Source organism: Vanacampus margaritifer, chromosome 8 (assembly GCF_051991255.1).
Source record: "Vanacampus margaritifer isolate UIUO_Vmar chromosome 8, RoL_Vmar_1.0, whole genome shotgun sequence".
NCBI classification, from domain to species: Eukaryota; Metazoa; Chordata; class Actinopteri; order Syngnathiformes; family Syngnathidae; genus Vanacampus; species Vanacampus margaritifer.
The window spans coordinates 25,631,421-25,647,117 of NC_135439.1; the positions used below are offsets into that span (position 1 = coordinate 25,631,421).

The 15,697-nt window shown below is 41.7% G+C and overlaps 1 protein-coding gene across 4 annotated transcripts in view; it reads right to left on the bottom strand.

Moving 5' to 3' along the window:
• The window catches only part of cldn19 (claudin 19), a 73,757-nt gene that overhangs the window by 22,801 nt on the left and 35,259 nt on the right, over window positions 1-15,697 (bottom strand). The window contains exons 1-3 of one of the 4 annotated variants that reach the window (XR_013294976.1): window positions 8,159-15,629; window positions 7,639-7,770; window positions 6,597-7,561 (exon numbers count right to left, since the gene is read on the bottom strand). The exons of 2 other annotated variants lie outside the window; for them this stretch is intronic. Coding sequence is in view for 1 of the 2 variants with exons in the window: in XM_077572384.1 (XP_077428510.1) it covers window positions 7,486-7,561 (76 nt within the window). In the remaining variant the exon portion in view is untranslated. Of the gene's footprint in view, window positions 1-6,596; window positions 7,562-7,638; window positions 7,771-8,158; window positions 15,630-15,697 lie in introns of those variants that run through there. One more of the 4 variants, XM_077572384.1, reaches the window with a different exon arrangement.

Sequence of the window (15,697 nt, forward strand, 5' to 3'; positions counted from 1 at the left end):
ATCTTAGAATTTTGATTAAAATTAATTAATTAAAAATACTTTTGACCAACATTTTTTGCCCACCAAATTTAAAGAGCACTTATGTGTTAATTTTTTTTAACGTCTTAAAAAAAAAACATCACTGCACACGCACGTCTTCCTCCTTTTCTAATCAGTTAATTACTTGCATAATTTAAAATTGAAAAAAATGACCCTAATAATTTGACATGAACAAATATTCTGAATGTCATACGCAAACATTTATTAAATGTTTTACTTTAATCCAAAGTTATGTTTATTGTTTAAATACAACCTGTGCTACCTTTAACGGAACCATCCGCTGTCAGCTAAAGGATCATCTGCACTAAAAATTTACAGTGATTAATCTGCGTTAATACATGATTAAACTGCTAATTTTTTGTGATTTTTGTGATGAGTTAATGCTTTAACTTTGACAGCACTATTAAATAAAAACAGGGAAATATAGCAGTGCAAATAGATGGCTGTATTAAGCACCGTCATCACATCACGCCACATCACTGGTCTACTAGGAGTACAGCTCATTGAAAAGTCTAGTCTCTAGTGGCTCAGTGGTAGAGTGGTCATCTCCAAACCCAGAGGTTGTGGGTTTGGTCGGTCCCATGCTGATGCTGATGTGATCATGCCAAAGCATCCTTGAGCAAGATACTGAAGCGCCAGTTGCTCCTGATGCTGCGTCATCGGTAGGTGAATGAGTAATTGAATGCAGACGTGTATTCAGGCCAAACTGAACAGTAGCACCCCCAAATTTTTATAGTATATAGATATAGTTTTACTGTGTGCTGTTTTTAACAAACTAGAAACTTATAGCTATAATATATATATAAAACCTTAGAGTTTAAAAGTATAACAATTTTTTAAATATTTAAACAACAAAAATAAAGTACACCCCCAATTTGATTGAAAATGGTTTGAATAGTCCAGTCACAGGATATGTCTCTCTAGTTGAGTAAAAGTGTTCCTTCCTTTTACCAGGATAGGATAGGATAAAAGTTTCTTACCTTCTACCACTCAACACCAACACATTATTTTCATTACTAGTCTGCTTTTTTCCTCCTCAATCATGTTGCTACTTGCTGGAGGAAAACAAGTGTTAATATTAATGTCTCTTGTGCTGCTATTGGCTATCTTACTATAACGTGTGTATGTCTGCACAGAAAAAACTAGCCTCATGGAGTAGGTCATGGACATAAAATAGTTTTTCAGCAAACAAAAGCTCCATTTTGAAGTATTTGTATTAAAGACAAGATGTAAAATGGCAGACACAAACAGTGCTAAAGTCAATTTGTTTTGTTCATATGTTTTATGTGTGTCTGTACTTCACCTATTCATGGACTTGTACTGTATATGCATTATTATTATTTTGTAGATACAAGCATATTTCTTTTTTTGATGTGTATTTAATGTATGTTTTTGATTTAAAAAATTAATGTCTGTTAACATTTTTTACATGTTGTAAGTTTCATTTAAAAGAAAATTTCAAAAACAAGTCCAAAGTCCATTTTTGTTAATTCGCACTCTAAACTGTGGGGAGCTGGTTTACTCCAGAAACATGCATACTGTCAATGCGTATGTGGAGGAGCTGTTGTATCAAAAAGAGTAAGAAATTAGGGTTGGGATATGTTTATATTTTAAGTCTTTTTCTCCTTTGCATAACTTTTATCAGATTTGGTTTACTCACTGACTTCACATGCAATTTTGGAGCGGGAAGTAATCCCAAACCACGACAAGCTACCTATCACATACCCCCGATTGTAGTACCCAAGCACCCCTAAATGTCTTTATAGCACCCCTCAATCTCTGAATCCTACAATTGCCTCTGGTTGAATGTAAAGCAATTTGAGGGCCTTGTAAAGTGAAAAAGTGCCATTCACAATTTATTGGTGACAAAGTCCAAAACCCATCAGTGCTGCATCGTAGTGGCATGTCTGCTGGATGATGCACACCTCTTATTTTTTCATTTTAGATCTCTTCTTATTTTTAATACATTTATTTCAACAAAAATTAGCATTTTTGCGCAATAGCTTCCAGGTCATGTGACCTATTGACCCCAAATCAGTGCTGCATCATAGTGGCATGTCTGCTGGATGATGCACACCTCTTATTTTTCAATATTAGGTTTTCACTCATTTCTGATTATTATTTTTTTTCAACAAAAATTTGCATTAATTATTGTGTGAGAGTATATGCAATAAGTATATTTAATTTATACAGACATTTATCATATATATATATATATATATATATATATATATATATATATATATAAATATACATACATATATATATATATATATATATATATATATATATATATATATATAAATATACATACATATATATATATACATACATATATATATATATATATATATATATATATATATATATATATATATATATATATATATATATATATATATATATATATATATATATATATATATTGCTTGATGTCCCAATATATTTTTACTTGCAAGGGCCTCATGGAGTAGAAGGAATAGATACTTATTCCTTCCTTGCACATCACATCTGAACTTCTGTCGGCCATCTTGTTGTCTGTCTTTTTTTTTTTGCACTTGGATGGCAGTGTTAAGACTACACTCGTACACTCTCAAGAAAAAAAGAAAAAAAAAAGACTACACTTGTCTCCACTGGAGTGACTAATGGCCAACTGTGGCAAAAAAGATTAATTTATAAAAAGAGAAAACATTTTAATAGCTGTCCACTGTAGTAACCGGACCGTGAAAGGGTTAAATACTTATAACTCACTGAATTCTTGACGGATTTAAAAACTGATTGGTTTATTACAATCCTTATTAACGTGGCTGAATTTTTAAATTCAAGATATTTTTTTTATTTTCTTAAACACTGCATAGTTGTTTGTATCATCTCTTGTGTCATACCTAACAATCAAAAATGAAAATCGGTTGAGAATTTGGGAGAGTTGAGCAATCTACAGCTATTTGAAAGTCCGTACTCCATTGACTGTAAAGTTGAATGCTCGAGCAGCCCTGTCCCAAGATGGCCGCCCTGTGACAACGCTACTTCTCATTGATAGATCACAGATATTTAAATCCTAGAGTGGTAATATACAGCAGTAATATTACGTCCAACTAGTTTCAAGATCAACAAACCAGTACTTGCTATAATGACGGAGGAGTAACTACACATATAACCTGCCATTCTGACCGTGTGGAATAAGTATGAACTTTAATGCGAAGGAACAAAGATTCAAAGGAAAACTGCTATATACTAAACATCCATGCAATGGATGGTATTTGTTGATGTCAGAGGATCGTGAGTCAGCTCCATCTGCTGTGCCATCTTTTCAGCGTACTCAGTCGCGTTCCCATTGTGTTTACACCGAATGTTATTTTGCTATTGATAAATGTCATCCCCAGCTTCCTCTTCTAGTTTACTTTTCTTGTACTTATTGGAAGTATACTCCACCAAGTAAATGTTAAGTATACTTTACGTATACTGAAACATATACACTCTAAAAATGTATTGGTTAAAAAAAATACCAATCTAGTAGGTTAAGCTCATATTGGCTCGATAACCAATAGATTGGTCAGACATTGACCATTCCGGGTGGTTACGGGCATACCAGTTTTATTGGTCAGCCAAACAACAAATGAAATTGGTTAAAATAGAAAGTAAGTTGAGATAGAGTACTTGGAAATATATTTATTGTGTCAATTTATTGAATTCTAAATGTATTTATTAATTATTATAATTGATACAATATATACAGTAAATATAGTGTTTAAAAATGGAAATCTGTCTAAATAGATCATTAGGCTTGACCAGCTCAGTGGCCTTGTGGTAGAGCGTCTGTTCTGAGGCTTGGAGGTTGTGGGTTAAATTCCTGGCCGGGTCATACCAAAGACTATAAAAATGTGACCCATTTGCCTCCCTGCTTAGCACTCAACATTATGGGTTGGAATTGGGGGGTTTGATTACCGAATCATTCCTGAGCGTGGCCCCTGCTGCTGCTCACTGCTCCCTCGGGTTGGGTCAAATGCGAAGAACGAATGAGGTGGGTGTGACACACAGTGGTACTTTTTTTTCCTGGAATCCCACGGATCACAGGATTAAAAAATGTCAGCCTCTAATACAGATTAACCAAAGGATCTGTCGGACACATAAGTACCAGCTAGATTGGTCAAATTTAACCATTTTTTTTTGTTAATTTGACCAATCCTTTTTTAGGGCGTACTAAAAGTTTACATACTGTGGTAAATACTTAGAATGTACTTGGAAAATTAGGAGAGTATACTTCCAGGTTACTTCTACTACTTTCTTGTACTTATTGGAAGTATACTCCACCAAGTAAATGTTAAGTGTACTTGTAAGCAGGGCTCTAAATTAACTTTTTAACTAGCCAAACACAATTTCCACCAGCAACACCCCCAGTAAAAGATTTCTCAGATGTGTTTTCTTTTCAAAGCCCCAAAACATAGAGTAACAACAGTATGTCTATGTGGCAGCATGTTATGTGTCGTATTAAATACACTGATTCTGAAACATAGTTAATTTACTTACTCCCACACCCAGCGCTCATTCAGCTGAATGGAGAGCTCAGCCTCATTCATTAAACTGGCAACCTCGAGTAAACGGCTCGTACAGGGTCTGAAGCCACCAAACCCGTCAACCCAGAGGCAGATCCCCTCGGCGGGAGCCGTTACGATGAGCCGGGGGAGCGACGGGCTCTGCTGCAGCTCGAGCTCTCATTCAAGTGAATGGGAACACGATCGGGCGAGCGGTGTGCACTGGTGTGTTTTTTTTCTTTTTTTACTACAATCATTAAAAATCCATCCACATGTACATAATAAATTGTAAATATAGTTCGGCATTGTTGTAAAACATTATTATATTTATTGTATATACTGTATTTTTATGACTTAAATTTGGCGAAGAACGGCGGGCGGGCACCACAATGCCACAATGAAACGGCAACTTCGGGGGCCAACCAAAGCCGACTCGGTGTGGAACCAGTCCAGTGGAAGCGGCATTGCATTACCAGCCAAATTGGCTAGTAAATATTAATGACCACCCACCAAAATGAATTTTAACCGGAACTGAAACATATACTAAAAGTTTACATACCGTAGTACATACTTAGAAGGCACTCACTAACGGACCGAAATAATAGGTTAAATTTGTTTGTAAAGCCCTAAGCACCATGTGTCTGGATAGCCTAGTGATTATGGTCATTACCTTTGAAAACTGAGTTTGCCTGTTCCAGCCCACTTCACCACTGTTTTTTTTGCTGTGGACATAAGTATACTTTCAAGTACACTTTATACCCAATAGTGTACTTCAAGTATACTTGAAAGTATCCTTAAGTGTATTTATTAATATACTTTATGATATACTTAAGGATAATTTTAGTGTACTAAAATGGGCCAATTTAGTCCCAAATAGTTTACTTAAAGGGACTGCAACATGAAAAATAAACTTTTTGGAGCTTTTAGCCATGTTAAAATGTTAATTCCTCACCAAAAACATGATCAAAGTTGTGTTTTCCTTCATTCGCCCCTGTATGAGAAATTCTAGGTTATTCTGCTCTCCAAGCACCAGCCCCTCCCAACCTGAGAAAACAAGCTGTTGGCACGATTTGGCGTCATTGCGTGCGGCCCCACCCCCCGCACTGCCTCTGTGGACTTTTGTGAGTTTCCTTCTGGAATTGAAATCCATTTTCAAAGCTATAAAATTAAAGAAGAAGAAAAGCAGTAAATTGTCAAATCTCTTGGATGTTTTTTTTCCTATGATGCTTCATTTGTGTAACCTGTTTTCTTGTGAAATGTCTATTTTATTATTGTTTTTTTTTTCTTGTATTAAACCATCTTTAAAATGAACAAAAATTTTGTCAGGTATTTTTGCAAGATATGTTCTAGAATGTAAAGTTGTGTTGACTTGTGTTAATAAAAGCATTAAAAATATGTATAAAATAGTAAATATAAAAAAATAATTAAAAAATGCACACAAAAAAACTGCCTCTGCGGACTAAACACACGCCCACTTTCTCTGAGACCTCCCTCCATTCTCGCAGCCGGCGTGATGTCACGATGACGTCATCTCGCGTTGCAACGTGTTGGCCATTAAGAGAAGTGGGCACGCACAGGTAAACATCATTAGACAAACGTTGCCCGAAATTAATACATTTCAGAGCTGTGTTTTGCATTTTTTTTTCATAAAAACTCATTCAGCATGACTTATAATTATCACGAGTCACTGCCAGACACTTTATTGCTTGTGTAAAACCACCTCAGAAGAAAGGCCTATGGTGGGATGGTGCAACAACTGGTTTCACCCGGTGTGTTTGAAACTTAAAAGGCTGCCAAAAGCAAGAAAATGGCATTGTCGAGATTGCCGTAGAAGAAAGTGAGCTTGTCTGCATTTTTTTGCTTACATAGCATGTAAATATTGTTTATGGTGTTTGCACTGTTTTTTTTTATTTACTTGTGTTCTAGCTCATCTTTGTGCAATAAAATGTATACTTACTTTATAGCATGTTTTATGTTCCATTGCAAATAATAGGAGAAAAGAAATAGCTAATAAATCAAATGAGGTACCATTTATCATGTCATAAGACTTTATTCATGTAAATTAAAAACAACAAAAACAAATCAGAGCACATCTGCTGCAACAATCGAAAGACAGATTCCAGATTGAATTCCAGACAGATTTAATTTGAAGCGCCTTTAGAGTCCCTCAGTACATCAGTAGAAAAGAGAACAGTTAAAAATCTACAGATTAAATGAGATTTTGACTAAGAAACTAATAAAAATAGTAAGAAAAAATGCTGTGCGGTTACAATGGTCAACCTGTAATGACCAAAATCAAATATGATGAATACATCACAATGATTTGTAAGATGATCTCAATTTACTGTTTATCATACACAATGCTGGGTCCTGATGTTTGCTCAAAATGGCACACACTTATTGCAATTCGATAAAGTACATCCCAGCTTCATCTTTCAAACTCTGCACACATCGAATTGGCAGTGTACCTTTCAGAACACTTAAATCTATTTCATATAACATGTTGGACAAAAACGCTGGAGTCAAAAGTTCACAGCTGCAACGAGTAACAAAGTCCCCATGAAGGGTATAAACAGCCTTTCAGCAAGTATCTGGTCAACAGGCATGTGATACTTGGAATCAAAACCAGACTCACGAACTATCTGCACATCAGAAGCCCTCCCACCCAAACAATTAGACAAAAATGTGACATTTCCCAATGGATTGCAAGCAACAAATACTTTAACAGTACAATGTTTTTTTGTAGCTACTGTAGCACTGAGCTCTGGCTAGCAGGTTCTTTGGCAATTCAATGAAGATCTCAAAACAGTCAACAATTGTGGTTGTCTAGAAAATTTGGCACGAAAAACAGGAGGGTTGAGTTGATGAATATTTTCCCTGTCAGGAAATTGAATCATGAAACCAAGGTTCTGTTTCATTTAGAGTTGAAGACGTGCAGGCTTTGAGAGTTGTTCTTTGTCGGCACTTCAAGGGTTGACATCTGCCAGGAACTGTAATGCATTAAGAAATAAAATAAAATTACTTCAAGATCCTGTATCCTGTCATGCATGATATAGTTATCATGTACCAATTTGAGATCTCTATGATGCTCTCGCACAGCATGCCACCTTACACCCAGAGCCAGAACTTTATTTATTTTCTTTCTTTGGGAAGATGGAGGGTACATAATCTGGGTGGTTTACCATGTTGACCATAGCACCTAGAAAGAAGTGACGATTTTTCATTGGGAACCACAAGAATGACTTGCAATAATACATGGAATATGTGTTGTGTGGAAGTGAGCAAACTGGTAGTATATACAAAGTGGTTATTTTGCTGTAACCGGCAAATTGCCTACAAGTGTTATTTTGCCGTGAAACACGGTAGACCAAAGTGGGGTGTAACAAGGCAGGAACCACGCAGTGCATGACTCACGTCACGGCAAAATAACCAATTCCCGCCAGTATTATATCGCTCTGGTGTTTGACCAATCAGAACAGTTCACGGTAAAATAACGCTAACAAGAGAGTTGCCGGTTACGGTAATAATAACCACTGCCTAGTCTATTGTATCCTAGCAGCTGAAAAATCGATTAAACTTTTACTCACCAGTAATAAAATGTTGGCTGCAAACGTGAGTGTGCCCGGATTTAGGTTCCCACAGGCGAAAATCGTCCACGGTACTGCCTGCTTTCATTGTTCCTCGATTGATTGCTATCAGTCATTTGTGTCTCCTTTTCTTCTCCCGAGGAAAAATTATGATTAAAGAACTGCAGATGCGGCTCCGAATTCTTCCTTGTCTTACAACCCGCAACACAGCAACCTTTAGTCAAATTACAAAAGTTTGTAATCCAATGCACAACAGAGCAACTGCTTGTGTTTTGCCCCCTTTTCATTATGGCGACGCGTTACTGTGGTTGGTGACGTCATAAATGCCCGGATGTCAGACTGCGAGAATGGGATAATGACAAAAGTAGCCTTTATCAATAAACATTCTGTCCAAATGAATTAAAAGCAATCAATTATTCTTCACATTTGCAATGCCAAAGTGCCATGAAATGACAATTGGCTGTCTTAAAACCCATTGGCTGACACTGGTATAATCTACAAGTAAAACATTTGCACGGATGAATTTAAATGAATGGATGGTGTAGTGGATAGTGCGCTCATACCATAAGCAACAGGGCGTGGGTTCACGACCTGCTGTGTGTATTTTTTTCTCCTCTTTTCCTCTAACGGTCTAACCTCTCTGCTCCCCTCCTCTTCCACAATTTCTTGCGGCAAAGACCTGTTTTGTTTCAAATGTTTATTCAAGATTGATGGCTTGCGTGACCAAACGCAGAGATCTAACAGCCCGTGAAATTTAGAGACCATTTTACAAATCTGTATGTTTCGTGGGCGTTGCGTGAAGCAGCCGGCTTGGACGAAGTCATGAGAGGGTCGCGGCAACCACAGGGGGAGAGGCGGGGTTTTACTGAACCGAGCATTTATTTGACTTCTGGGTAAGAAAAATAACCACCGAAATAACTCATATTTCATACGAAATTACATCGCGATTGTGTCAAAGGTAAGATTTCATCATTATATGCCTATAGTTAACTGTGAAAGGGCTTAAAATACCATGGTGTAGTCCCTTTAAAGTTTACTTTTAGTACAAGAATAAGTATACAGACACTCCCCAACTTACGAACGAGTTACGTTCCGAGCGATCGTTCGTAAGATGAATTTGTTCGTAAGTTGCTTCAGTGCTATATTTTGTATTATAATTTATGTTTAAAGAGAATACGTACAGTACTGTACTACGTATGTTAGAGAGAGAGAGCGAGAGACACACACAGTATGTACATGTACGTAATAAGATAAATAAAATGAAGTTTAACTTACTTTTGGAGGATGTACTCGATGCTTAAGGATTTGATGGAGGAGGAGGAAGAGGAGGATTTTATATCATGAGAGGTTCTTCGTCGTCGCTGGAATGGGCTTCAAAAGTTACTTCCTCCTCCGTAACTTCAATGTAGGAAGAAGTTGAGGGTCGAGGAGAAGAAGATGAGGGTTGATGAGTTTCTTCCTTGGAGGATTTACTAGAAACTGGCCGAAAGAAGCGATCTAACGACGATTGCACAGTTTTCTTCTTTTTTCATCATAAATGATGCGGTAGCACTGTATGGCATCATTCAATTTATTTGCAACCTTTGTGCAACATTCAATATTTGGGTCTTGCTGCTCGAAGAGTGCGATGGCTTTATCTATGAGCGACAGGCGTTTCTTCTTCTTCCTCCTCCTCGACACGTTGCTGAGCCTCCAATGCTGGGTGAGCTCTCACAGCGCCAAGCGTCGGTATTAGCGGCGGAAAGAAGCACTACAGTACTCGGAAAAAGGTGCGCAATACAAAATCTAACTTACAGCATCTCTTTCCGAACATTTTTTGACATGCGCGCAGACATGTTCGTATGTACCGTTGTTCGTAACTCGAATGTTCGTAAGTAGGGGAGCGTCTGTACTCGAAAATAAACTTTAAGTATACTCTACATTATACTTAAAGTATACTAATGTAGCCACAAGGTGGCACATGCCAGTGTCTTCTTGTGCCGGTCCCAAGCCCGGATAAATACAGAGGGTTTTGTCAGGAGGAGCATCAGACGTAAAACGTTGGCCAAATCAAACATCTATCTATCCATCCATCCATCATCTACCACTTATCTGGGGTCGGGTCGCGGGGCAACAGCTTTGGCAGGGAAACCCAGACTTTCCACTCCCCAGCCACTTCAGCCAGCTCCTCCGGCGGGATCCCAAGGCCAGCCGAGACACATAGTCTCTCCAGCGTGTCCTGGGTTGTCCCCTGGGCCTCCTGCCGGTGGGACATGCCCGGAACACATCTCCAGGGAGGTGTCCCGGAGGCATCCGAACCAGATGCCCGAGCTACCTCAACTGACTCTTCTCCAAGCGGAGGAGCAGTGGCTTGACCCTGAGTCCCTCCCGGATGACCGAGCTTCTCACCCTATCTCTAAGGGAGAGCCCGGACATCCTACGGAGGAAACTAATTTCGGCAGCTTGTATCTGAGATCTTGTTCTATCAGTCACGACCCACAGCTTGTGACCATAGATGAGGCTAGGAACATAGATCGACCGGTAAATCGAGAGCTTCGCCTTTTGGCTCTTTCTTCATCACCACAGACCGATACAGAGCCCGCATCACTGCAGACGCTGCACCGATCCCACTGTCGATCTCCCGTTCCCTCCAGCCCTCACTCGTGAACAAGACCCCAAGATACTTGAACTCCTCCACTTGGGGCAGGTCCTCGTCCCGACCCGGAGAGAGCACGCCACCCTTTTCCGACTGAGGACCATGGTCTCGGATTTGGATGTGCTGATTTTCATCCCAACCGCTTCACACTCGGCCGCAAACCGCTCCAGTGAGAGTTGGAGATCATGGCTTGAAGAAGCCAACAGCACCACATCATCTGCAAAAAGCAGAGATGCAATGTTGAGAAAATTTATGAACAGAATCGGTGACAAAGTGCAACCTTGGCGGAGTCCAACCCTCACTGGAAACAAATTTGACTTACAGCCGACAATGCGGACCAAACTCTGACATCGGTCGTACAGGGACTGAAAAGTCCGTATCAGGGGGCTCGGTATCCCGTACTCCCAAAGCACCCCCCACAGGACTCCCCGAGGGACATGGTCAAACGCCTTCTCCAAGTCAACAAAGCACATGTGGACTGGTGGGGCGAACTCCCATGCACCCTCGAGGACCCTGCTGAGGGTGTAGAGACGACACTGCTTCTCCTGAATCCGAGATTCGACTTCCCGACGGATCCTCCTCTCCAGCACCCCTGAATAGACTTTACCAGGGAGGGTGAGAAGTGTGATCCCTCTAGAGTTGGAACACACCCTCCGGTCCCCCTTCTTTAAAAGGGGGACCACCACACTGGTCTGCAAATCCAGAGTCACTGTCTCCGGTGTCCACGCGATGTTGTAGAGGCGTGTCAACCACGAAAGCCCCATAACATCCAGAGCCCTTAGGAACTCCGGGCGGATCTCATCCGGCCTTGCCACCAAGGAGCTTTCCAACCACCTCAGTAACTTCGACCCCAGAGATAGGGGAGCCCACCTCAGAGTCCCCAGACCCTACATCCTCAAAGGAAGGCGTGTCGGTGGAATTGAGGAGGTCTTTGAAGTATTCTCCCCACCGATCCACAACGTCCCGGGTCGAGGTCAGCAGCACTGCATCTCCACTATACACAGTGTTAATGGTGCACTGCTTTCCCTTCCTGAGATGCCGGATGGTGGACCAGAAATTCTTCGAAGCCGTTCGGAAGTCGTTTTTCATGGCTTCACCGAACTCTTTCCATGTCCAAGCGTCTGGTGGGCCGGGCCTATACCCATGGGGGGGGTATATTCCAAAAAGGCAACGTGGGTCTCCCTTCCCATGGGCTCACCACCGGTGGGAGGGGCAAAAGGGGTCAGGTGCGCAGTGAGTTGGGTGGCAGCCAAAGGCGGAGGCCTTGGCGGTCCGACCCCCAGCTACTGAAGCTAGCTCTGGGGACATGGAATGTCACTTCTCTGGCAGGGAAGGAGCCCGAGCTGGTGTGCGAGGCTGAGAAGTTCCGACTAGACTCGCCTCCACACACAGCTTGGGTTCTGGTACCAATCCTCTCGAGAGGGGTTGGACTCTCTTCCACTCTGGAGTTGCCCACGGTGAGAGACGCAGAGCAGGTGTGGGCATACTCATTGCCCCCACGGCTAGGCGCCTGTACGTTGGGGTTTACCCCGGTGAATGAGAGGGTAGCCTCCCTCCGCCTTCGGGTGGGGGGACGGGTCCTGACTGTTTTTTGTGCTTATGCACCAAACAGCAGCTCAGAGTACCCACACTTTCTGGAGTCCTTGGAGGGTGTGCTGGAGAGCGCTCCTCCTGTGGATTCCCTCATTCTGCTGGGGGACTTCAACGCTCACGTGGGTAATGACAGTGAGACCTGGAGGGGTGTGATTGGGAGGAACGCCCCCTAGGACTTAGAGTAGGGACTTTGAATGTTGGAACTATGACAGGAAAAGGTAGAGAGCTGGTTGACATGATGCAGAGGAGGAAGGTGGACATACTATGTGTTCAGGAGACCAGGTAGAAAGGGAGCAAAGCTAGAAGTTTAGGAGCAGGGTACAAGTTGTTCTATCATGGTGTAGATAGGAAGAGAAATGGAGTAGGAGTTATCGTGAAGCAGGAGTTTGTTAGGAATGTCCTTGAGGTAGAAAGCGTGTCAGATAGAGTGATGAGCCTGAAGCTAGGAATCAAAGGTGTGATGATCAATGTTCTCAGTGGGTATGCGCCAGAGGTAGGATTGTGAGCTGGAGGAGAAGGAGAACTTTTGGTTGGAGCTTGATGAAATGATGCAGATCATCCCTAGAAGTGAGAGAATTGTCATTGGTGCAGAGTGCAATGGACATGTTGGTGCAGAAAACAGGTGATGAGGAGGTTATGGGAAAGTTTGGTATCCAGGAGAGGAACGCAGAAGGACAGATTGTGGTTGACTTTGCAAAAAGAATGGAAATGGCTGTCGTGAATAATTTCTTCCAGAAGAGACAGGAACATAGGGTGACCTACAAGAGTGGAGGTAGGAGTACACAGGTAGACTACATCTTGTGTAGGTGGTGTAATCTGCAGGAGGTCAGTAACTACAAAGTAGTGGTAGGTGAGAGTGTAGCCAGACAGCATAGGATGGTAGTGTGTAGGATGACTGGTATTGAGGAAGACAAAGACGGCAAAGGCAGAGCAGAGGGCCAAATTGTGGAAGCTGAAAAAGGAAGAGTGTTGTATGACTTTCAGGAAGGAGTTGAGACAGGCTCGGGATGGTCAGGAGGTGCTTCCAGATGACTGGACAACTACAGCAAATGTGATCAGGGAGACAGGTAGGACAGTCCTTGGTGTATCATCTAGAAGGAAAGGAGATAAGGAGACTTGGTGGTGGAATGAGGATGTGCAGAAGTGGATCCTGAGAAAGAGGTTAGCTAAGAAGAAATTGGACACTGAGAGGACTGAAGAAAGTAGACAGGAGTACAGGGAAATGCAGCGTAAGGTGGAAGTAGAAGTGTCAAAGGGGCTTACGATGACTTGTATGCTAGGTTGTACAGTAAGGAGGGAGAGACTGATCTATACAGGTTGGCAAGGCAAAGACACAGAGATGGGAAGGACGTGCAACAGGTTAGGGTAATAAAGGATAGGGATGGAAGAGTGTTGACAGATGCTAGTAGTGTGATGGGAAGATGGAAAGAGTACTTTGAAGAGTTGATGTAATGAGGAAAATGAGAGAGAACAAAGGGTAAAATAGGTGACTGTTGTGGATCAGGAAGTAGCAAAGATTAGTAAGGATGAAGTGAGAAGGGCATTGAAGAGGATACAGAGTGGAAAGGCACTCAGTCCTGATCATATACCTGTGGAGGTATGGTAGTGTCTAGGAGAGGTAGCGATAGAATTTCTGACTGGGTTGTTCAACAGGATCTTAGATAGTGAGAAGATGCCTGAGGAATGGAGGAAGTGTGCTGGTTCCCATTTTTAAGAACAAGGGAGACGTGCAGAGTTGTGGCAACTACAGAGGAATAAAGCTGATGAGCCACACAATGAAGCTATGGGAAAGGGTAGTTGAAGCTAGACTGAGGGCAGAGGTGAAAATTTGTGAGCAGCAGTACGGTTTCATGCAAAAAAAAAAAAAGAGTACCACAGATGCACTATTTGCTTTGACGATATTGATAGAGAAGTACAGAGAAGATCAGAAGGAGCTACATTGTGTCTTTATAGATCTGGAGAAAGCTCATGATAGGGTGCCCAGAGAGGAACTGTGGTTTAGTATGAGGAAGTCTGGAGTGGCAGAGAAGTATGTTCAAGTGGTGCAGGACACGTATGAGGACTGTAAGATAATGGTGAGGTGTGCTGTGGGTGTGACGGAGGAGTTCAAAGTGGAGGTGGGACTACATCAGGGATCAGCTCTGAGCCCCTTCTTGTTTGCAATGGTAATGGACAGGATGGCAGACAAGGTTAGACAGGAATCTCCATGGACTTTGATGTTTGCAGATGACATTTTTGTCTGTAGTGAGAGCAGGGAACACGTGGCGGAGAAGCTAGAGGCATGGAGGTTTGCCCTGGAAAGGAGGGGAATGAAGGTTAGCCATAGCAAGACAGAGTATCTGTGTGTGAATGGGAGAGACCCAAGTGGAAGAGTGAGGTTACAGGGAGAAGAGACCAAGAAGGTGGAGGAGTTTAAGTATTTAGGGTCAACAGTCCAGAGCAATGGAGAGTGTGGAAAAGAAGTGAAGAAGCGTGTGCAGGCAGGCTGGAACGGGTGAAGAAAAGTGCCAGGTGTGATGTGTGATGGAAGAGTTTCAGCTGAAATGAAAGTTTATAAAACTGGTGAGACCAGCAATGTTGTTTGGTCTGGAAACAGTGCCACTGAGGAAAAGACAGGAGGCAGAGCTGGAGGTGGCAGAAATGAAGATGCTGAGTTTCTCTTTGGGAGTGACCAAGATGGATAGAATCAGGAATGAGTACATAAGAGGGACAGCACATGTTAGAGGCTTTGGAGATAAAGTCAGAGAGGCCAGACTGAGATGGTTTGGACATATCCAGAGGAGAGATAGTGAGTATATTGGCAGAAGGATGCTGAGTTTCCAAATGCCAGGCAGGGGGTCTAGAGGAAGACCAAAGAGGAGGTTTATGGATGTAGTTAAAGAGGACATGAAGGTAGTTGGTGTGAGAGCAGAGGATGGAAGCAACTGATTCACTGTGGCGACCCCTGAAGGGAAAAGCCGAATGGAAAAGAAGATACTTAAAATATACTACTTTTTGGTAAGGTTATTTGTGTAAAGAAGACGTATGCGGAAGGTTTAGATCAACACTCCTTGCAGCGGTAAAACGATTAGTGGAATTGATTGGATTACAAACATTTGCCAGTGTTACTGCCCGGACCGGACTCCATGGCGACATTCAACTATGCTCTGAGGTAGGAAGGCGCAAGCCCAAAACACTAAAGTTGTATTCAGACCTGCACTGTTTGGTTCGCTTTAAACACACCAGAGTTCGTTTTCCACGCTGATCCGGACAAACAAGCGGACCAAGGCCCACTTTTTGATGTGGTCTTGGTCCGCTTCATATGACATATG